Raw genomic sequence first — 24,152 nt, forward strand, 5'->3', positions numbered from 1 at the left:
AATCTCATGTTCTCGTTATAATGATTATAAGAAACATTGTAATGAATAGTTGAAAAGACACAAATCTAAAGCTTCCTTTTTCCACTAGATTAGCAGTACCTCCAACGGCGTATTTCCGAGAAAATTAATTACTCCGTGAATATTGATCCAAACGTACAAGTCTGGAGTTTTCTTTCTTCAAGAGAGTCATATCCCTGTTCTCTAAGGGAACTTACTTGTTCTGTCGTAATTATTTGATGAATTTTGCACAAACTAATCAACATACTTGCTCATAGTAAATGTCAAATGAATGATTTTTCATGCAACAAAGGGCCATGAAAGAATTCGACTTGAATTACTTGACCCCGCCGCGGTGGATTAGCGCCGAATTTGGCGTTCGGGTTTAAATTCATGCTTGCTGGGATACCGTCCGGCTGACTTTAGAAAGATTTTTGATACTTACTAAAACCTATTTATCATTCAACAATTTACAGTTTGATCGGCCTATTCCCTAACATGTTCATTCCTTTATTTCTCTTTAAAAATGACAATATCATTCGCTCTGTATTTGAGCCGTGCCATGGGAAAACCAACATAGTGGGTATGCGACCAGCATGGATCCAGACCAGCCTGCGCATCCGCGCAGTCTGGTCAGGATCCATGCTGTTCGCTAACAGTTTCTCCAATTCCAATAGGCTTTAAAAGCGAACAGCATGGATCCTGACCAGACTGCGCGGATGCGCAGGCTGGTCTGGATCCATGCTGGTCGCACACCCACTATGTTGGTTTTCCCATGGCACGGCTCATATAATTCTTAAGACCTCTCCATGTGCGAGATGGACATTTTTTTATTCTTTTTCATTTAGCATTAGAAATCATTTTGACAAAATATTTTCATGGCAAGTTTCAGCCATCTTTTATACCAAACAGTTTTAAAATGTCAATGTCGACTTTATTTGTTGGTGGATTGTTTAAGTTCATGATATGTTAGTTAGCATAAAAGCATCATTTCCCCATAAAATTAAGTAAAATCTCGAAAAGAATAAAATTTCGATATTTTCAAGAGCCAAATCTTTATCCAGTTAAAACTGCATTTTGAGCTATAGTATTGACAAAGATAAAAGATATTCTTGAAATTGAAAAAGTTCATTCTACTATCCCCGAAGATGATGGCTTTAATTAAACTTATATCTGGATCTTGCAGATTAAAGCTCTAATTCAAAAACCAAACGGATATCGGTGAATCAAACAGTAGCTCAAGAAAAGTATATTCAAACTATAAGATTGACACAAAAACGAATCATTAACTTTCTTATTTCAAACTGTAAGACTATCATACTACATTGTAATTTATATGATAAAAAATGCTATTATTTCAAACTAGAAGAGTGATACGAAACAAATAATACTAAATTGATAGTGGTATAATTCTGCTATTATCTCAAACTATAAGACTGACAAGAAACAAATAATACTAAATTGATAGTGGTATAATTCTGCTATTATCTCAAACTATAAGACTGACAAGAAACAAATAATACTAAATTGATACCAACTGATATTGTACAACACTGCTATGATTTCAAACTATAAGACTGACACAAAACAAAAAAAAATAACTAATTTATATTGTGCAACTCTGCTATTTTACCCACAGACCCATATGTGCCTCAAATAATAACAGGATTGACACATATGTCTTACTTACCCATTAAATACAGTAAAGACATTTTAATACAAGCTGTAGCCTGAGCCATTAACCTTTATCCTGCTTTTCTAAAATGGACTGGTCCATCATTCAATTTGGGCAGTACCACCTATTAATCAAAGGGTGTTCACTGAAAAAATTACGGACTGTTTGCGAACAGTGCAGACCATGATCAGCATGCAAGGACGTGCTAAATGTTAATGATTATATTTCTTTAATATACACGTATGCGTACATGTATATCTCGAGTCTAAAGGTGAACCAATGCCATATTACCTTTTAACACTTCATAGTGCCTTCAGCCCAAACAAGCATACAAAATGCTACAGTGCTGACAAGTACATTTTAAGCTCATAATGTGTGTACTTGTTATTGATGCTGTCTTTAACCAATTAAGCAGACTGTGGAGGAAGCTGGTGGCATTCATAAAATAATATAACATCGGTATAAATGTCAATATAAGTTAAAATTTGGCGTTGCTATACCTAAATTATCTGCTGTTGTTCTGTGTATTTGTTCGAAACAGATACTTTCGTAGACAAGTGCGGACGTGTCCATTCGTGAAATTATAATCGTAGGTAAATAAGGGGGATCAGGTGGGAATGTAGTTTATGGCTTGCTTGTGAGTGGGCATTCTGGAAAAGATTTCTGAAAACAAAAACTGCAGAACAGACCAGCTAGTATATACAATTAGTAACATGGGAAATCAACAAAAATATATCTGGTATATATATTATTATTATTATTATACCAGATTTACATAGCGCCCTTTTCATGATCAATTTCACGTTCAAAGGCGCTTTACATAGTTCAAATGCAGCCACACAGGGCGCATAATTCATCCTCTACTAGTACAGACACAGAGCGATCTGACCAGAGGGACAGAGTGAGACAAAGCCCCCACGACAGAGAGATCAGAAATCAGATACAGGCTTGTCCGGCTAACTTAGCCTAGCTCATTGCGAATAGACAGCCTGGTTCTTTAACGTGCCCAGTGTATAGCACTGATACACGCAAGGATTGCCTGGGTTCCTGACCAGTACACCTCTAGTTAGGTGGGAAACACTGAAAAGCGTTTCTGAAAATTCCCGAGTAGCTGCCGGGGATCGAACCCCCGACCTCAGGATTGGAAACCACTGAGCTATCCGTCCACCCGTATATATATGTACTACACCCTTATATTATAAAATCTATGAGAATATTCTTTGAAAGATAAAAAGGTAGAAAGAATAGAGCACCCAAAACACAGCCATAGAGCATGTATCGCAAATTAGGCCCTGGAATGCATAGAATGTAATCAGTCAAAATAACAGCAGACTCGAAATGATGGAGTCTGTTCTTGGCAGGTATTGAAATGTGCAAACACCCTTCACGCCCCCTGGTACCAGCTTCAGCGGGGTCCTAGTGTATGTAAAGACTGAACTGACTCTGTGATCTCAAGGGACCGGAAAATATAACAACACCGAGTATAAGTACAGGAAAACATTTTACGGCCACCACAAGGCACAATCTTCTCATGCAATGGTTAAAATGTCAGTTAGAACTTAGAATATATACTTCGAAACTACAGAATCTAACAGAGCAAATCAATAATGGACTTCTTACATATGAGCCGTGCCATGAGAAAACCAACATAGTGGCTTTGCGACCAGCATGGATCCAGACCAGCCTGCGCATCCGCGCAGTCTGGTCAGGATCCATGCTGTTCGCTTTCAAAGCCTACTGCAATTAGAGAAACTGTTAGCGAACAGTATGGATCCTGACCAGACTGCGCGGATGCGCAGGTTGGTCTGGATCCATGCTGGTCGCAAAGCCACTATGTTGGTTTTCCCATGGCGCGGCTCATATGTATAATGGTTTCGGCAATACTTTTGGATCTAGTTATTGTTACACAACCAGAATGGTACTGAATCAAGAAACATTAACTATAATTTCTTGTCATGAGCTCGCGGGTTACGTTAATAAATTAGCTTTGAGTCATCTCTATCTGAAATTATTTGATTTGTGTCTAATTGCTGTATGTAGTAGCGTTATTTCCGACTAAATGAATCTAAAGTCCTTCGGCTATACGGTTATACTCATATGGCGTTCACATAGACATTGTCGCTATTCCTTCTGCCAAATGATGCAACTACGTGAAGCTATGTTGCACATACTGTGCTGAATCTAGAATGTATTCATCACTTACCTAGGTGAAATTGTACCGTAAACATTGAGATGCATCATGTAGAAATTTCGCTTCATACATCATGAGATACTGTATTGCATACACTGTGATACATCTAGGAGAAGGCGAAAAAAATGTGTTGCATTCCCTAAAAAAAAAAAAACATTTAGGCCTAAAATAAAAGATTGTTTGATTCCGGTGCTCAAAAAAATGAGGGTAGGGAAGTCGGTAATTTTTTTATTATTATCATTTTATTAAGTGGGACTTTTTAGAAATTACTTTCGTGTCAAAAAATGGATACAAATAAGAGGGTTTTGCCTTAAAGCATCAGTAAGTTGGTTTCTAACATCACTGATCATGTTTAAAGCATAAAAAGTGCAGTTTTGCAGCATTTTGTTAAAACGTTGAAGGCCTTAAAGCATTTAGGGTAGGTCGGGATACCGGAAACAAACAATTTTTAGGCCTTATAAACGACTGTTCACTTTGTGGTACTTAGATACAGAATGTGCATCTAACGGAAATTGTGCTGAATACACTGTAGTACGTTTGGGACAGATTGTGAATCAAGTGAAAATTGTGTTGTATACATTTTGGTACATCAAGGGCAGATAGATTGCGCATGTGGCAGAAATTGTGCTTTGTACACTGTCATTTATCTAGGGCATGTTGTGATGTGGAAATTTTGAATTACATACTGTGAAAAATTGAAGAGAGAGGGGTTGTGAAGCACCTTGCAGAAATTGTGATGCACAGTGATACTTCATGGACAAAATGTTACACAGGGGTACCACAGCTCGTAGCGCACGTGCATCTTGGCGCAATGAATTTAGCAGAATCACATACATACACTGTGGTTTATCTAGGACAGATTGCGATACCTCTGGTGGAAATTGTGCAATATGCACCTCGATACACCTAGTATGGAGTATGAGGCATAAGTGTGTTGTAGAAACTGTGATGATATATACAATGTGGTATAGCTAGAAGAAATTAATAATACATCTAGTATGGAGTATGAGGCATGCGTGTATTGTAGAAACTGTGATGATATATACAATGTGGTATAGCTAGAAGAAATTAATAATACATCTAGTACGGAGTATGAGGCATAAGTGTATTGTAGAAACTGTGATGATATATACAATGTGGTATAGCTAGAAGAAATTAATAATACATCTAGTACGGAGTATCAGGCATATGTGTATTGTAGAAACTGTGATGATATATACAATGTGGTATAGCTAGGAGAAATTAATAATACATCTAGTACGGAGTATCATGTATGAGGCATAAGTGTGTTGTAGAAACTGTGATGATATATACAATGTGGTATAGCTAGGAGAAATTAATAATACATCTAGTACGGAGTATGAGGCATGCGTGTATTGTAGAAACTGTGATGATATATACAATGTGGTATAGCTAGGAGAAATTAATAATACATCTAGTACGGAGTATCATGTATGAGGCATAAGTGTGTTGTAGAAACTGTGATGATATATACAATGTGGTATAGCTAGGAGAAATTAATAATACATCTAGTACGGAGTATGAGGCATGCGTGTATTGTAGAAACTGTGATGATATATACAATGTGGTATAGCTAGGAGAAATTAATAATACATCAGTACGGAGTATCATGTATGAGGCATAAGTGTGTTGTAGAAACTGTGATGATATATACAATGTGGTATAGCTAGGAGAAATTAATAATACATCTAGTACGGAGTATGAGGCATAAGTGTATTGTAGAAACTGTGATGATATATACAATGTGGTATAGCTAGGAGAAATTAATAATACATCTAGTACGGAGTATCATGTATGAGGCATAAGTGTGTTGTAGAAACTGTGATGATATATACAATGTGGTATAGCTAGAAGAAATTAATAATACATCTAGTACGGAGTATCATGTATGAGGCATGCGTGTATTGTAGAAACTGTGATGATATATACAATGTGGTATAGCTAGGAGAAATTAATAATACATCTAGTACGGAGTATGAGGCATGCGTGTATTGTAGAAACTGTGATGATATATACAATGTGGTATAGCTAGGAGAAATTAATAATACATCTAGTACGGAGTATGAGGCATGTGTGTATTGTAGAAACTGTGATGATATATACAATGTGGTATAGCTAGGAGAAATTAATAATACATCTAGTACGGAGTATGAGGCATGTGTGTATTGTAGAAACTGTGATGATATATACAATGTGGTATAGCTAGGAGAAATTAATAATACATCTAGTACGGAGTATGAGGCATGCGTGTATTGTAGAAACTGTGATGATATATACAATGTGGTATAGCTAGGAGAAATTAATAATACATCTAGTACGGAGTATCATGTATGAGGCATGCGTGTATTGTAGAAACTGTGATGATATATACAATGTGGTATAGCTAGGAGAAATTAATAATACATCTAGTACGGAGTATAAGGCATGTGTGTATTGTAGAAACTGTGATGATATATACAATGTGGTATAGCTAGGAGAAATTAATAATACATCTAGTACGGAGTATGAGGCATGCGTGTATTGTAGAAACTGTGATGATATATACAATGTGGTATAGCTAGGAGAAATTAATAATACATCTAGTACGGAGTATGAGGCATAAGTGTATTGTAGAAACTGTGATGATATATACAATGTGGTATAGCTAGGAGAAATTAATAATACATCTAGTACGGAGTATGAGGCATGCGTGTATTGTAGAAACTGTGATGATATATACAATGTGGTATAGCTAGGAGTAATTAATAATACATCTAGTACGGAGTATCATGTATGAGGCATAAGTGTGTTGTAGAAACTGTGATGATATATACAATGTGGTATAGCTAGGAGAAATTAATAATACATCTAGTACGGAGTATGAGGCATAAGTGTATTGTAGAAACTGTGATGATATATACAATGTGGTATAGCTAGAAGAAATTAATAATACATCTAGTACGGAGTATGAGGCATAAGTGTATTGTAGAAACTGTGATGATATATACAATGTGGTATAGCTAGAAGAAATTAATAATACATCTAGTACGGAGTATGAGGCGTAAGTGTACTGTAGAAACTGTGATGATATATACAATGTGGTATAGCTAGGAGAAATTAATGATACATCTAGTATAGCTTGTTGTATATTTTGAGGGAAATGCGCTGTAAAAAACTGTGACACATTTAGAACAGATTTTTGTGCATCTGATAGAAATTGTGCAAAAGAAAACAGTCAGTTTATACAAACTAAATATGTTCCTGAAAGAAACAGTTGCAAATTCATAGAATCATAGAATTCGGCGAGCAGTACATTGTTCGTGCTCGGTCGCAACCAATCCCTTTGGCTTCTGTTGACGTTGTAACGCAAAAAGAACATGCTGCGGTTATCCCTACAGTCTAATAAAAATATGAAATATTTATACAAGTATATATAGCATAAATCACTCGATTTCAAATTCCCATCCCAAATACACAGTAATCTTCGTCCAAAATTTAGATATAGTACTTAAATTTTCAAGATCCCACCACTATGTCCACTATAAAGCTCACTTTGTTTGAGTAACACTTTAATTTATAATTGGCCTATTTAAAGTGAATGTATATGCGTTCATGTATATGCCCTGTTATTCTTTGTTTTTGTACTAGATGTTTTAATATCTTTTTATAGGAAAAAACTATTTTAACATTATCAGATCGTACGCTCTGTCTGTTTCGTTGTTGTTATTATTATTATAATTTACATCCGCTATGCGATCAAATAATGCAGCTTGCTTACATTTTGCATGTTAAAATAGCATGTTCTTTTTATCCTATATCTAACTTAACAGTAGACTTTTATTTATTGTATATACACTTTTGTAAAAAAAAAAAACTCCGTCAAAAAAACTCTTAGACGTTAGAGCCTCTGTCATATTGTTATTTTAATATTCTTGTCGACTTTGAACAAATAATTTGAATATCAGACAAATTAGGATTTCCCTTGATGCTGGACCGAAATATTTCAGTGAAGATATTACAATTTAAAAAGCATTTTCTGAAACTATTGCCTTAAAATTGGTTTGCCTTTTAAGACCGAATCTGTGTTATTTTTTTAACACTGGTACGAATTGGGTAAGTACAAATAATTTGCCTTGTACGAGTTGTCGACCTTCCTTTGGCGGTAACGGATTAGAGCAAAGGTGTTCCAAATAACAGCAGTTTCAGTAAAACGCAATTTGATTGGCTTACAGGAATGTAAAGCACGAAATTCGAAAGAAGACAAGAGGAATAGAAACAAAACAAAAACAATCCAGAAGTCAAATTCTTCGAATTTAAAGAGCGATATGCCACCAATGAGACCTCAGTATATCTTTTTTTTTTCCTTTTGTTCAATTTTTTTAATCAAATATGTTTTCATTTCGCATGATTTTACCAAACTCGCAGTTTTTGATCGGCGGGTGGGGTACAGATAATTTAGCTTTTGTAGTTATAGACAGATTTTTTATTTGGGGTGTTAGGTTCGAGTCCTACACTGAGATGTTTTATCACCAAAATACAACATGGGCGATGAGGTAAATTTGAAAGTGTGGGTAACAGTGGCCAGGTATTGTAGAGCATGCAGTTTGCAGGGGGCGATACGCTGTTGCAATCTTCAACCATAAAGGGCTGAGTAGTCACAATAATTTGACGTTCAGATTGTTTTATATTTGTGACGGGGCAATCTAAACGTCAAACTTTGAAGGACCAAAATAATGGAGGATAAATCACAGTACACAGACATGTAAAGTTATTGGTTTTATCGCTAAACGTTAATCATGTACAGTACATACATAGGTTTAAATCACCAGAAAATCTGTGATTTCCGATATTATTTGATAATTTTTACATAAATCAATGAGGAATCGAATCACGTTTCGATACATGTAAGTTTGATTTACAGTCAACTCGTCCCTGATTTGGTCATTTCGTCCCCCTCGGCGATGTCAAATTGGTCATTTCGTCCCCCTTTTTCGCACCCCCGCCCCACCCTTTTTAAATATACTTTTGAAAAAAAAAATTAAAATATGATAAATTGTTTTTTTCTTTCTAAGAATATACATAAGTTTTCATTTGTTTTAAGAATTTTTTGCTTAAAAAATGATCCAACTAACAAGGAGGATTTTCTTTTTTTAGCTTCTGAGCACAAAGTGCTCAAAGGCGAGCTTTAGTGATCGCCCTGTGTCCGTCCGTCGTCAGTCTTCCGTTGTCAACAATTTGACTGTTAACACTAGAGGACACAATTTTGGCTCAAACAGAAGTTTTGACGGTTAGACTGCCCGTCACAAATATAAAACAATCTGACTGTATAATTTATAAAATGGAAGTCAAGGTCCAGCATTATGTAAATTTATGATTTTGAATTCATATGCTTATATAAATGATATTGCTTCTGACAAAATCAGTCAGTGAGTCTTGAAAATTTGAAAAACAATATAAATAATAGGGGTGGGTATTGCCACGAAAATTGGTATTGCGATATATTGCAATATTGTATGTGGATATTGCAATATACTGCGATACATTGTACCAGTTATTTAATGAACAAAAACATGACGAATCATACTGTTTTTTTTTTTTTCAAATTTATTCAATTAAAAATGAGTATCAACAACACGAGTGTTTGCTTGACCTTCTCAATAAATAAAAATACCAGTAAACAGAAAAATAAAAGTTTTAACTAGATTATGGGGAGTTGCTATGACGCCGTTTACCGGATATTCAAAAGCGAAAGAAGACTGCGTCAAAATTTATTTAGTTTATTGTGCAGCACTACATTCGGTTTACGGATACAATCATATAACACAGGTTGCTCAATTCACCGATTATAAACAAGGAAAGTGGTATAGCTGTTGTATGAATAATAAATTTTAGTTGATAGAAAAATTGCTAATGAGTCGCTGACAAATACAAAATTATATTTATCTAGATTTTCTTATTGGTTTTATTATGTGGAATTGTGTCCGTAAAATAGCTGTAAACCAGTCTGCTACCTGCACCGGAAATGAAAGGAGAAAAATGAAAACAAAGTTGAATCGTGCTGGCAAGAAAAGGATTTTTTGTGAATCTTCTTGGTTTACGTTAGTGTTACTTAATGTTATAAAATAACCAGTATTCGAAAATCATATCGCAATATCGTATCGTCGGAAAAAACATAGCAATAACCGGTCTACCGCAGTATATCGCCCACCCCTAATAAACAATAACATTGTGTCTGACAAAATTAGTCACAGTGAGTCTTGAAAATTTGAAAAACAGTGATATCTTCAGAATTTATGTATAATCTTAAGGTATCCGATCCACAAATAAGCAAGTTTTATATAACAATGCTATAAAAATATTAATACAAACAGCATTTCATTGAAAGTTCTCAAATTCTCAAATTGAAGTCAGTGGTTATGCAGTTTGTAGACTCGGAGCTGTGGAAAAATCAGACTTCCGGAAAGTCGTAGTTCTGATGGACATGACCAGAAAAATTTGATGCAGTCCGCTGTTTCTTAATCCAGATGCAGTCCTACTGACCGGAACTTATCGTACCATGAGAACCACAATATCTCGGACAACACATCAAAATGGTGTCACTAACATAATATGTCGGGGCAGAACCGGGGAAGAAACAAAAATTAACGCCCCAGCAGTCGTAGTGAAAAGAAAAAATGTCAAAAAAAATGGAGGGTTGACCGAACATAAAATCATACCTGGCTTGTATATGATGGAGAAAAGCAACATATTTGGTGCACTGACATTTTTTTTGTCCGTCTTATTGTTTTTCGGTCCGGCAGATTTTTAGGCATTGCTGGACCGCATCAATGTTGGCAAAAAGCCGGTCAATATGAGTATTGACCGGGCCGGCGGTCAATACTGGTTAAAACCGGTCAATACTGGTCAATAACGGTCAATACTGGTCGATTCAATACTATGGTCACTCTTGGTTGGTCAATACTGGTATATTCAACACTTTTACATAATGTACATTAACAGATTAGCACAGGCTGTAATAGTAATATAAAAATAATAAAGCAATTTGAATTATATAAAGTTTTGTTCATAAAAAAGTATAGTGGTCAATACTGGTCGATTCAATTTTGGTCCTTGGCAATGTGTCCTGGTCAGGCTCCATTTTGGACAATATACTTAGACTGGTCAATACTAGTTTATTATTATTAATGCTTTTATCTTCTTACAGTTAGCCTTGATTTTAAATAAATTAAAATTTTATTACTATAAATTACACTCATTGAAATGGACAGTACTGGTCAATTCAAATTTTGGTCCTATGCAATATCCCTTATCAGTACATGTAGTGGTGAATACTGGTCAATTGAATACTGTGATTGCATTAATTATTTTTAAAATAAAGTTACCATGTTCAAGCATTGAATGGTACAGTGGGGTTATTAATCATGACAAATAATTAGTGACCAGATCATATTTATATTGTAGCACATGGGGTCAATTAGGCAATGCGACAATTGCTATCAAAACACAAACCATTTTCATGAAATGGTTCAGATGTTTAAAGTAATTTTGCATTGAATTATTTATACAACTAAAATTAATTAGATTTTTCACTTTTCAGTGAAACGCTTACTGCTATAGTTTATGAAATACATGTACTTTCTACAAATTAAGTTCAGTTAAATTAGCAGTTTTTTTCCAATTACTGTGATATTTTTGTAGAAACATAATATATCTTTGCAATCTAATCTAACAGAATTTGTTTAATGACCAGTAAAAATTTTCAAATATTATTGACCAACCGATCACTTCTGACCAATTTAGGAGTACTGATTAGGTTGTTTTAACTAAATACTAATGCCTACATTCACCATAATCAAGTCCCAAATGCTCTAAAACAGTCATAATTTAATTGTTTGCAAACTTTGCAAAATATCTTAAAAGACAGTATTGACTAATTGACCAGTTTTGACCAATCGACCAGTATTGACCGGTATTGACCACTTCAGGGAGTATTGACCGGGGCGGGTTTAACCGGTTAAAACCGCCCAACATTGGACCGCATGTCTGGCCATTTTTTCCAACTTTCCTGAAGTCTGAAAATTCTTGGCTTTCTACATCTTGAGAGTTAAAACACCGCTTATGTGATTAGTAAATTGATAATTTTCCAGGCTAAGGTAGTACCTGTGGGAAAAGGCACACAATGCCTGTTTATGCTGGAATTTTATCCAAATACCTAGAGATTATAGTATTTAACTTTCATTTTGTGGAATTTTGTTTCATCTGACACAGAAAGAGCAGAGATAAATACTAGATTTCCTTCAGTGTACATAAAGATCCAGTAATTAGAGGAAAATTTAGTCTAATAGACCAGTAATTGTTTATCATTTGTGAAGTGTCTTGGCAGCAAAAAATTGATATGTTCCACTGCATTATTGTATGTTCCAAATTCCAGCTACAGATATATTTGAAGCTTTTAGTGATTATTTTTAAAACTAGTGCGACATTTTTCATTTGGAAAATTGAAGACTAAATTAATCCACAATACCTTAAAAATGATTTGTAACCCTTAGACACCTCCATTTTAAAATGCCCCAGTAGTATTCACAATCACATTCACAACATTTGTGCCTAATTTATGCACAAAATTGCAATGTTGGCAAAAAGCCGGTCAATATGAGTATTGACCGGGCTGGCGGTCAATACTGGTTAAAACCGGTAAATACTGGTCAATACCGGTCAATACTGGTCGATTCAATATTTTGGTCACTCTTGGGTGGTCAATACTGGTTAATTCAACACTTTAACATAATGCACATTCACAGATTAGAACAAGCTGTAACAGTACTGTAAAAATGATAAAGCAATCTGAATAATATATAATTTTGTTTGTTAAAAAATATAGTGAATGAGTGGTCAATACTGGTCGATTCAGTTTTGGTCCTTGGCAATGTGCCCTGGTCAGGCTCAGTTCTGGACAATATACTTAGACTAGTCAGTGGTCAATACTAGTTTATTAAATGCTTTTATCACCTAAAAGTATAGCCTTTATTTTAAATTAATTAAAAAAAATATATTACTATAAGTTACACTCATTGAAATGGACAGTACTGGTCAATTCAAATTTTGGTCATACACAGTATCCTTGATCAACACATATAGTGGTCAATACTGGTCATTTAAATACTTTGATTGCATAACTAATTTTTTAGATAAAGTTACCATGTTCAAGCATCTCATTAATACAATGGGATTATTGATCATGACAGCTATTAGTAACTAGATGGACAGGCCTGCAACATATTTATAATCTATTGTATATTGTAAGACATGGTGTCAATTAGGCTATGTGACACTTGCTATCAAAACACAATTAAACCACTTCAGTGAAAGGGTCCAGTTGTAGGCAGCAATTTTTCATTGAATTAAATACCAATAAAAATAATTAGATTTATCACTTGTGAATCAAACACTTTTAATAACTGCTACAGTTTATAAAATACTTTCTACAAATGAAGTTCAGTTAAATTAGCAGTCTAATGATCAGTATCAACCAGTACTGACAAACTGACCACTTTTGACTAATTTGGGAGTATTAATTTGGTTGCTTGAACTAAATATAATGCATGCAAATACCTTCATCAGGCCCCAAATGCTCTTAACAGTCATTATTTTAATTGTTCATAAACTCTGCAAAATATCTTAACAGCCAGTATTGACTAATTGACCAGTATTGACCAATCGACCAGTATTGACCACTTCAGGGAGTATTGACCGGGGCGGTTTTAACCGGTTAAAACCGCTGGTTAAAACCAGGGGCAGTTTTAACCGCCCAACATTGCAAAATTGTGCTGAAATATAGAGATCCTTACTCTAGAAAATACAAAACAAAATTTCTACTAAAACATTTTTAACAAGTCAAAATATTCATTAATTCTGGAAATTCCAGCTTTCAAAACCATTTATTTTAGCTGCATGATACCTTATGTACCATCAATGTGATATGACATTGGACTGATTTGGTTTTTATGCCCCTGGCATCTTCTGATGCGGGAGGCATATAGTGATCGTCCTGTCCGTTTGTCCGTCCGTCTGTACGAGGTTAACCAAATGGGGCCGTTTCGTCGAGCATCAATACCCCTTACTAGAATGACTTGATACTAATGAAGATGTAACATTCATTTTGTTATTATTTTCTTTAGATGGTACATGCACTGAATTGGTAAACAGTTTGTAACAACAAAGGTAGTTTTTAGCTACAACCATTTTATGGTCTATATCAGAACCTTAAAACTGACTTCCCAACCTTACTTAAATTTAGCACATTTCGACCAGTATTTGTATGGACTATTATTTGGGAAATATATTTGACCCAAAAAGTTACTATAATTCTTGTTGATTTAAATAGTTGTTTTAATATCATTTTCTCTTTACAGGAGAGGCAAGACACCAAGAAAGAGAGGCAAGACAGGAGGAAGTACCTCTGACGTTGTCGAACCAGTTGAGGTAATAGCTTGTTTTGAAATACCACTGTTGTCAACCGGTAATGCTGATTTGCAGTTGCAGCGCATTTCAAAAGCGACCATTGAAAGTGTACCATTTTACATTGAAAATTAGCTTCTTTTTTTTTGTTGAACCCAGTGCATCTCAATAAGATTCATCAGCATTTGTTTCTGCATTGAATTTGTTACACTTAAATAATAACATATCTTGAAGTGGTGCTATGATGCCATAGGCTGGGATATTGTTCTCTGTACCCAGGATGGTTACCAGGTAGCTAATGTCTGAAAGTCATAGATAATCCCCAAGCAATTTACATAATGAAAACTCTGTTTTTGTTTGAAAATCTGCCACAAAATCCCAGAGATAAAAAACAGCCTACCTTATAGTTCAAACCATCCACTTCTCTGTAACTTGTCTAGTTCATTTACATTTTGTTCCCAAGCTGACAGTGTGAGAAATCTTCTTCAGAAAGCTTGAACTTACAAGCTAGAAGTGTAGAATTAAAATTAATATAGCAAGGTTAATCATTTTGTAATTGTAAACTTTTTCAAAACTAGACTGTGCAATTGGAGGGCTGAGCACGAAAATATTGTATCTTGTTCTTTTTTAAATAGATTTAATTTCTTGCTTAGCCTTCGAAATATAATTTTGTAAGTAAATTTAAACTTATAGTTAATTAAATAAATTAATTTAAATAAGTAAAAAGAAAGCATTCTAATTTTATACCATTGCAATTATATTTTATGTAATACAGTGATTTTTAGGCCGTTTTTGGGGATGAAATTCGGCCCCATTCCCCTGTCCAAAAAGTATGTTATTTTCCCCTATTTCTGACAAAAATTCCCTAAAAACCCTTTCTAGACGTACATGATAATGTAAACTGTAGTATTAATTTTAAAACATGAGACAATGTGCTTTAAAATCATTTTTATGCCCCCAGCATCTACTGATGCGGGAGGCATATGGGTGGTTTTCAAAATAATGAAGCAAAAGTGTGACATAGGGGTTAAAAATTCAAACTCATTTTTTATGGTGGTCACCAATTTTTTATGATAGCAAATACTTCAAAGTTGAAGGAAATAACTTTAGGAAAGTGTTGAGAAATGCCAATTAGAAAATATTTCTGCCTTTAATTCGAAAGTTCAGTGAATTTCCAGTAAGATGGATGAAAAATGTTGCATGGTTTTATGACAAGGAAATATGTATAACAGTATTTTTTTTCAACATAAATGATAAGTAATGGGTGTATGTGTATGGTTTGAAACTTATTTATTCATATGTTTGTGGACATTGGTTTTTAAAATCACCCTTTCTGCACAAATCTGACATGAAAATAAAACTTTACCTAGAAAAGTTGTTGCTGAATGCAATATAACTAACATATAATTATTAAACCTATTTTTTTCTCACATTTTGCATGTTTATAAACTACATGCAAAATTTCAAGAATGTCCAGTAATTCTAATTTCTAGAATTGTCAACTCAAAATTGAGTTATTTTACATATGCACAGGGGACACATACTGAAGATCAGTGTAATATTCATCCATTATTAGTTTTCTATTCATAAAAAGACTAATGATAATCAACTTTAGACAAATGCTATTAAAAAAATTAGTTTATTCCACAAAATAACTACAAAATTGAAAATTTTCACTACAAAAACATGAAAATTCAACAGAATGTAATGCTTTAAATGAAAAATAAGTGACTTTAAACATAACTAACACATTGAAATCATTTAGTTTACATGAACTGCTTATTCAGAGTAGAAAAATGACAAAATGCCATGCATGATAAAACGGAATAGTAAAATTCATACATACTTTTTAATTTTGCTAAAAAGGGTGCACAGGGGACAAATTGTGTCAAAATATTTATTCATAGAATATGTTAATGGTAAGTAAAATTCTTTTAACTACACAATATTTACTAGTGAACATTTATATATGTAGGTAAACTTAAGAGCTTAAGAAGCAATAAAATTGATGTTTCGACTTTTAAACTTGAAAATTGGCAACTTCAGAAAAAAATGCAAACAATGAATTTTAAATTGTCCAGGGTTTCTTATATAATGCTAAATTGTCAAGTAATGCCTAAATTTTGCATTCACACTGCTAAGAATATAGAACTGCCACCACAAATTACTGAAATGCTATGATAATTGATATTTGTAAAAACAGGGTGCACAGGGGACATCACTTTTGGCTTTGTGAATATTTAACAGTCTGTAATATGTGAAGTTGAACGCTGCTTTTGTATCTATTGTAACTCCCTTTCAAGGAAAATAAAGTAAAATCCCATTTTATTTAAAGAATAAAAGAAATCTGACACTTAACAACTGAAAAGGTGCACAGGGGACATTTTTAGGTGTATAGAAATTCATCAAGTTTCTGAGAAAGTAGATTTATTAAAGAAAAAAATCATACTGTGTCATCACAGCTGAAAGGATAAAGATCTTAGAAAAACATTAAGACTTTAGAAAAGTAATAAGGTTATGAAATTGTAGTGTTCAACATTTTAATTTAGTATTTTTTTCACTATTTTTTGTGAAAGGGGTTCCATCACAAGATGTGAAATCTTGGTAACAATAAGATGTATGTAATGAAAAAGAAGTATTTTATTTAAATGTGCAGAGTTTAAGTTACATAAAAAAGTCAAAGCTGTAACAATAAAGCATGATTTTAAAAAGTAAACCACAGTTGAAAACTATACTTCATGTAAAATGTCACACTTTTTTGGGTGCACAGGGGACAAAATTGGCTATATAATTTAATATAACTTTAAAACTGCTTGAGCCATCAAGATAAAATTGCAAACACTTATTGATTACATTGATTTGGATATAATTTGCTCCAAAACACATTCTAAAACTAAACTGAATTAAAGTAAGGTGAGAGAGAAGAAAAAGCTTCATTATTTTGAAAACCACCCATATAATGATTGTCCTGTCCGTCCGTCCGTACGAGGTTAACCAAATGGGACCGTTTCATCTAGCATCAGTACCCCTTACTAGAATGACTTGAAACTAATGCAGATGTAACCTAGACAATTCCTCATCTTCAGACATCACCTGACCTTAGTTTGACCTTGACCTCATTTTGGACTTAGGTTGCTTTATATGGGCCATCTCTTGGTTAACCAAATGGGACCGTTTCGTCTAGCATCAATACCACTGAAAAGAATGAATTGATACTAATACAGATTTAACCTGATCACTTGATGTTGCAAGCAGGGTTTTCATTATTATTTGTATCAAGGGATAATTTCTGAGAAACAAGCAATCTGGGGTGACTAACTCAAAGGTCCCTTAAGTCCTAAGGTGGTCGTAACGTCGTCTTTTCTTGCTCGTAGGGATGTTTTTAGCTTGACTATTCAAAGAATAGTCTAGCTATTCTACTCACCCTGGTGTCGGCGTCACACCTTGGTTAAGTTTTTGCATGCAAGTACATACAGCCTTCAATTAAAGGCATATAGCTTTGAAACTTATTTTTTCTTTTTCTAGGTCAATTACCAATCTCTGGGTCAAGTCCCATAACTCTGACATGTATTTTGAGCAAATTATGCTCCCTTTTGGACTTAGAAAATTTTGGTTAAAGTTTTACATGCAAGTTACTATCTCCAAAACTAATGCAGATATTGATTTGAAACTTCACATGTGTCTTCAAGGTTATAAAACTAGTTGATAGCAGCAAGTCCCATAACTCTGACTTTCATTTTGGCCAAATTATGCCCCCTTTTGGACTTAAAAAATTCTGGTTAAAGTTTTGCATGCAAGTACATACAGCTATTTCTAAAAGGCATGTAGATTTGAAACTTATTTTTTTCTTTTTCTAGATCAATTACCAACCTCACTGGATCAAGTCCCATAACTCTGACATGTTTTTTGAGCAAATTATGCCCCCTTTTAGACTTGGAAAATTTTGGTTAAAGTTTTACATGCAAGTTATTATCTCCAAAACTAATGCAGATATTGATTTGAAACTTCACATGTGCCTTAGGGGTTATAAAACTAGTTGATAGCAGCAAGTCATTAACTCTGACCGTTATTTTGGCCAAATTATGTCCCCTTTTGGACTTAGCAAATTCTGGTTAAAATTTTGCGTGCAAGTACATGCAGCTATTACTAAAAGGCATATAGATTTGAAACTTATTTTTCTCTTTCTAGATCAATTACTAATTTTGGGCAAATTATGCCCCCTTTTGGACTTTGAAAATTCTGGTTAAAGTTTTACATGCAAGTTTCTATCTCCAAAACTAATGCAGATATTGAATTGAAACTTCACATGTGCCTTCAGGGTTATAAAACTAGTTGATAGCAGCAAGTCCCATAACTGATATGCATTTTGGTCAAATTATTCCCCCTTTTGAACTTAAAACTCTTTTGATATTTAACCTTTTTGGGTAATATTTTCCTGCTTCTGGGACAATATTTCGAATAGTCGAGCTTGGCTGTCATACGGACAGCTCTTGTTAATTAACTCAATCTTCCAGTAAGATACGAGATACCTCAAGTAATGCCGTATCTTAAGGTAGAAAAATTGGTGCCTCATATATATCGTAAATAGATAGAAAATTGAAGAAATTAAGTTTTGTTTTACTCTCTGATTAATTTTTAGCTCATCTGATTTTTTGAAAAAAAATGATTAGCGGCGTCGGCGTTGCCTGGTTAAGTTTTATGTTTAGGTCAGCTTTTCTCCTAAACTATCAAAGCTATTGCTTTAAAACTTGCAACACTTGTTCACCATCATAAGCTGACCCTGTACAGCAAGCAACATAACTCCATCTTGCTTTTTGCAAGAATTATTGCCCCTTTTGGACTTAGAAAATCATTTTTAGCTCATCTGATTTTTTGAAAAAAATGATGAGTTATTGTCATCACTTGAGCGGTTGTCGGCGTCGGCGTTGCCTGGTTAAGTTTTATGTTTAGGTCAGCTTTTCTCCTAAACTATCAAAGCTATTACTTTGAAACTTGGAATACTTGTTCACCATCATAAGCTGACCCTGTAAAGCAAGAAACATGACTCCATCTTGCTTTTTGCAAGATTTATGGCCCCTTTTGTACTTAGAAAATATCAGATTTCTTGGTTAAGTTTTATGTTTAGGTCAACTTTTCTCCTGAACTATCAAAGCTATTGCTTTGAAACTTGGAATACTTGTTCACCATCATAAGCAGACCCTGTACAGTGATTTTTTTTTGCCATTTTGGGAAAGCGTCCGTGTCCAGACGATTTGGGAAAAATAGCGTCGTTTTCATCCTAATTGGGAATTTTGTGTAACATACAAAATTACAATAAACCCTTTCCTGGATCTAATTGAGTTACACTACAGGTGTTCTGATCATCACAACATGATACAGTGGCCTGACTCTGAGATAACGATGGTTGTTCTAAAGGCACACACTCTGGCACAAATTCAGCCAGAGATACACAAAAGTTCTCCTGACTCTGACATGGAAACGACACCGATTTTGACGATTCAACGGACGTTTCCTCAGTCAGAACAGGCTGTGAAGATGCTTGTGAGAATCTGAACTCCACAAGGCTTTTGCAGCCAGCAAGTTTGGATTTTGTTAGCCTTTGAACATTATATTTGCTGTTGTGACTCATTGTTCGCACAGTTTGTCACTGGTTCTACAGAAAAAGATCGTGGAAACCGGTTACTGAAAACAATGCATGGTGCGATTGATTAAATTCGCACTTGTGATGACAGAGAACGTGTTCTGAATTTTAATCGAGTATTTGCCCTTTGGTCAAAATTAGCGAACACTCGATTAAAATTCAGAACATATTTTCTATAATCGGCGAATTTCACGATGTCGGGACAGCAGCCGTTTCAAAAATGTTTGTAGGTCATTTTTGGGAATAATTTGGTCTGAAATTGGGAAAAATGGTCATTATTTTCAATTGGGAAAGGGTCCGTTTTACGGACCCTATTAAAGAAGGAAAAAAATCGCTGCTGTACATCAAGAAATATAACTCCATCTTGCTTTTTGCAAGAATTATTGCCCCTTTTGGACTTAGAAAATCAGTTTTCTTGGTTAAGTTTTATGTTTAGGTCAGCTTTTATCCTAAACTATCAAAGCTATTGGTTTAAAACTTGCAACACTTGTTCACCATCATAAGCTGACCCTGTACAGCAAGAAACATAACTCCATCCTGCTTTTTGCAAGATTTATGGCCCCTTTTGGACTTAGAAAATACCAGATTTCTTGGTTAAGTTTTATGTTTAGGTCAACTTTTTCTCTTAAACTATCAAAGCTATTGCTTTAAAACTTGCAACTCTTGTTCACCATCATAAGCTGACCCTGTACAGACAGCAGCATAACTCCATCCTGCTTTTTGCAATAATTATTGCCCCTTTTGGACTTAGAAAAATCATTTTCTTGGTTGAATATTATGTTTAGGTCAACTTTTCTCATAAACTATCAAAGCTATTGCTTTAAAACTTGCAACAGTTTTTCACCATCATAAGTGGACACTGTACATCAAGAAACATAACTCTATCCTGCTTTTTGCAAGAATGATGGCCCTTTTTAGACTTAGAAAATCATGGGTAGGACAATATTTCTATTATACAAAAAAATCAGATGAGCGTCAGCACCCGCAAGGCGGTGCTCTTGTCTTGGTTAAGTATTATGTTTAAGTCAACTTTTCTCATAAACTGTCAAAGCTATTGCTTTAAAACTTGCAACAGTTTTTCACCATCATAAGCGGATGCTGTACATCAATAAACGTAACTCTATACTGCTTTTTGCAAGAATGATGGCCCTTTTTAGAATTTGAAAATCATGGGTAGGACAATATTTCTATTATACAAAAAATCAGATGAGCGTCAGCACCCTCAAGGCGGTGCTTTTGTTCATTTATAATCCAGCTTTTCCCATTCCTGTGTTTTTTTTAAATCGATATAGAGGTAATTTCCTTAAAAATATCTGTGTTTTTTTTTCGTCTGCCTGCGAGGCAACTATCATATCAACCTTAATACAAGTATTGAGCAATGGCATTTTATTAAGTTAAAAGAACATAGAGATACAAGTATTAATGAATATTTGCAAAGAACTTCAAATGACCTCAAACATGCAAGTCACTTTTTGAATTGATGGTATAAACCTTCCGGTGTTCATCAAAACATATTTTTTTAAAATCCCAACATGTATAGAATATTGAATATTTTCAGTCAGTATAATAGTGATACTTTCTTCAGTCTTATATGTCATATATTTTGCTGTGTGATTAACACATCTATTTTGGATTCCTGCTTACGAGGACATGTTTGAGGAAATATCAGATCTCGACGTTTCAGTCGTTCAGTTAAAGTGTTCCACTTTTTAATGTAATTTGTTAGCTAGTTCAGTGATTGATAAAACATTTCTGTTGCATATGCATATATCTGAAACTCTGGGATACGGTCAAAATAAATGTACTTGCCTAATGCAGATTTTGGTACTCCTAGTCCTACAGTTCAGAAAATATTTCACAACTGTCATTCATGTAATAATTTCTATTGTAGACACACACTTTTATAAAACTTTCACTGTAAATGCTTACCGTGATCAAATGTAGATTTATATTAACAAACGTTTTACCATTATTACAAAATGTGGATGACAGGTTAACATAATTTGATACTGGTATATCCTTTCATGATTCAGACAGGTCAGTAAAGAAATTTTAGTAATCTTCAAAAGATTTACCAGATATATAATACTGAATCAAGTTTCAAAAAAGTTTTCTGTATTAGAATGACATATAGTATGTTATTAGATACATTTGCACCATAATCTAAACACTGCTAAATGCAAAAAGTGCCTACAATACTACGGAAAAATGGTCCGATGAAACCGCTTTTAAATTTAAATAGCGAAATGAATGCCGCAATGTCTTTTTAGTTGCTTGGATCTCATTACTTGGTAATATGAACATAAGTTGCAGTGTCATTGCATTGTTAAACAAAATGAGAGAAAAAACTCTCAATAAGTACATTTGGATTATATTAACAGACAGAAACCTTAATACTGTAAATGTATAGAAATTCAAAAGATTGCTAGGGAAAAAAACAACGTCATATATCAGCTGGAGATGTATGTATATCTACTTTTATTCCAAGAAGAGTGGAGGATTAAGTTTCCCATCAAATTCTTTGATATAAATTATAGATTTAAATTACTCAAATTTACAATTTAAACAAACAATAGCAAAACTTGTTCGGTTAGATGTGTTGAACCTAATGATATATTCTTGTTACACATTTACATATACCATTGCTTCAGAATTGTAGGAGTATTTTATAAGAATAAATATTTATATATTTATCATACTAAAAAAAGTATATTCGTGTAGTACACTCTAGGTCTTAAAGCTTTAAATATATCCATAATGTCTGTCTCAAATAAATTATGTCATATATTGTAGATACCAGTATAAACTTTGATCCAGGGTTTTTTTTGCTGTTTTGGGAACATAGCCTTTACCCCCAAAATTGGGAATTTTGACGCATAAATATTCCAGATTGGGAAATATTTAGTCCCATGGGATATAGTAAGGATTTGTTTAAGCACTTTCTCATACACAAGTTTGTTTCACATTGTACAACCTCTTTAACATACTGCCATTACAAAATTGTCCATAATTTGGTCAATTTTTGTGCAATTTTGATTTTTCTTTTTTTTCCAGAACGTAGATTGGGAATTTTTGCACTCATTTTGGGAAAAAAAACATACTATTGGCATTGGGAATGTAGCCCAATAACGGCTATAAAAACGGCCAAAAAAAACCCCCGTGATCTTCCCTCTTCAGTAGTATTGTATTATCAGCCAAGAATGAGGGTCAAAGATGTTGCCCATAATTAAATCAAAACAATGTCTTAGCACTTTTCATTTGAACAATATAAACGTCAGTTTGGGAAGTTTCTAGATTGGCTACTTAGGCAAGTGGCTGCTTAATTAATACTTGTAGGTGACCACTAAGGCAAGATGTACTATATACCTCTATCACAGTTCAACATTAAATGTGTGCAAAAAGTCTGAATCTTCATTTTATCTTACATCTCATCCCCTTAGCCTACAAATTTTATTTATTGAATCTCTTTTTTAGCTCAACTGTCATGACGTAGTGACAGGGTGAGCTTTTGTGGTCGTCCGTCCGTCGTCGTCTGTCCACAATTTCTTGTGAACACGATAGAGACCACATTTTGCAATCAACTTTAATCAAACTTGCACACAACTTGTATTGGCATAATATCTCGGTTACTTGCGAAAACTGGCCAGATCCAATCATGGGTTCTAGAGTAATGGCCCCTTAAAGGGCCAAAATTTGCTGTTTTTGGCTTGTGAACACGATAGAGACCACATTTTGCAATCAACTTTAATCAAACTTGCACACAACTTGTATTGGCATAATATCTCGGTTTCTTTCGAAAACTGGCCAGATCCCATCATAGGTTCCAGAGTTATAGCCACTTAAAGGGCCAAAATTTGCTATTTTTTTGTGAACACGATAGAGACCACATTTTACAATTTACTTTAATCAAACTTGCACACAACTTGTATTGTCATAATATCTCGGATCCTTCCGAAAACTGGCCAGATCCCTTCATGGGTTCCATAGTTATGGCCCCTTAAAGGGCCAAAATTTGCTATTTTGGTTTTTGCAGTCATATAGAGACTTCATTTATGGTTTGATTTGATACAAACTTGTAAAATATCTTTAACAACAATAAATCTTGGATTTCATGATGAATCTGTCAGATCCAATTAAAGGTTCCAGAGTTATAGCCCCTGGTTGACCCCTGAAAGAGCCAAAATTTGTTA

At 34.2% G+C, this 24,152-nt stretch overlaps 2 protein-coding genes across 9 annotated transcripts in view; one reads left to right on the top strand and one right to left on the bottom strand.

Moving 5' to 3' along the window:
* Nucleotides 1–21,973, bottom strand: part of LOC123542772 (uncharacterized) — a 56,767-nt gene extending 34,794 nt beyond the window's left edge. The window contains exons 1-2 of one of the 7 annotated variants that reach the window (XM_053531419.1): nucleotides 14,722–14,842; nucleotides 3,876–4,002 (exon numbers count right to left, since the gene is read on the bottom strand). The gene's annotated coding sequence lies outside the window, so the exon portion shown is untranslated. Of the gene's footprint in view, nucleotides 1–2,172; nucleotides 2,192–3,875; nucleotides 4,003–14,721; nucleotides 14,871–21,771 lie in introns of those variants that run through there. The other 6 variants (XM_045328766.2, XM_053531420.1, XM_053531417.1 and 3 more) reach the window with 6 other exon arrangements.
* The window catches only part of LOC123542771 (kinesin-like protein KIF23), a 43,810-nt gene continuing 27,714 nt past the window's right edge, over nucleotides 8,057–24,152 (top strand). For both annotated transcript variants that reach the window (XM_045328762.2, XM_045328761.2), the window contains exons 1-2: nucleotides 8,057–8,208; nucleotides 14,276–14,345. In XM_045328762.2, coding sequence (XP_045184697.2) covers nucleotides 8,189–8,208; nucleotides 14,276–14,345 — 90 coding nt within the window. In that variant the 5' untranslated portion in view covers nucleotides 8,057–8,188. The remainder of the gene's footprint in view (nucleotides 8,209–14,275; nucleotides 14,346–24,152) is intronic.

This window comes from Mercenaria mercenaria, chromosome 19 (assembly GCF_021730395.1).
Source record: "Mercenaria mercenaria strain notata chromosome 19, MADL_Memer_1, whole genome shotgun sequence".
Classification (NCBI taxonomy): domain Eukaryota; kingdom Metazoa; phylum Mollusca; class Bivalvia; order Venerida; family Veneridae; genus Mercenaria; species Mercenaria mercenaria.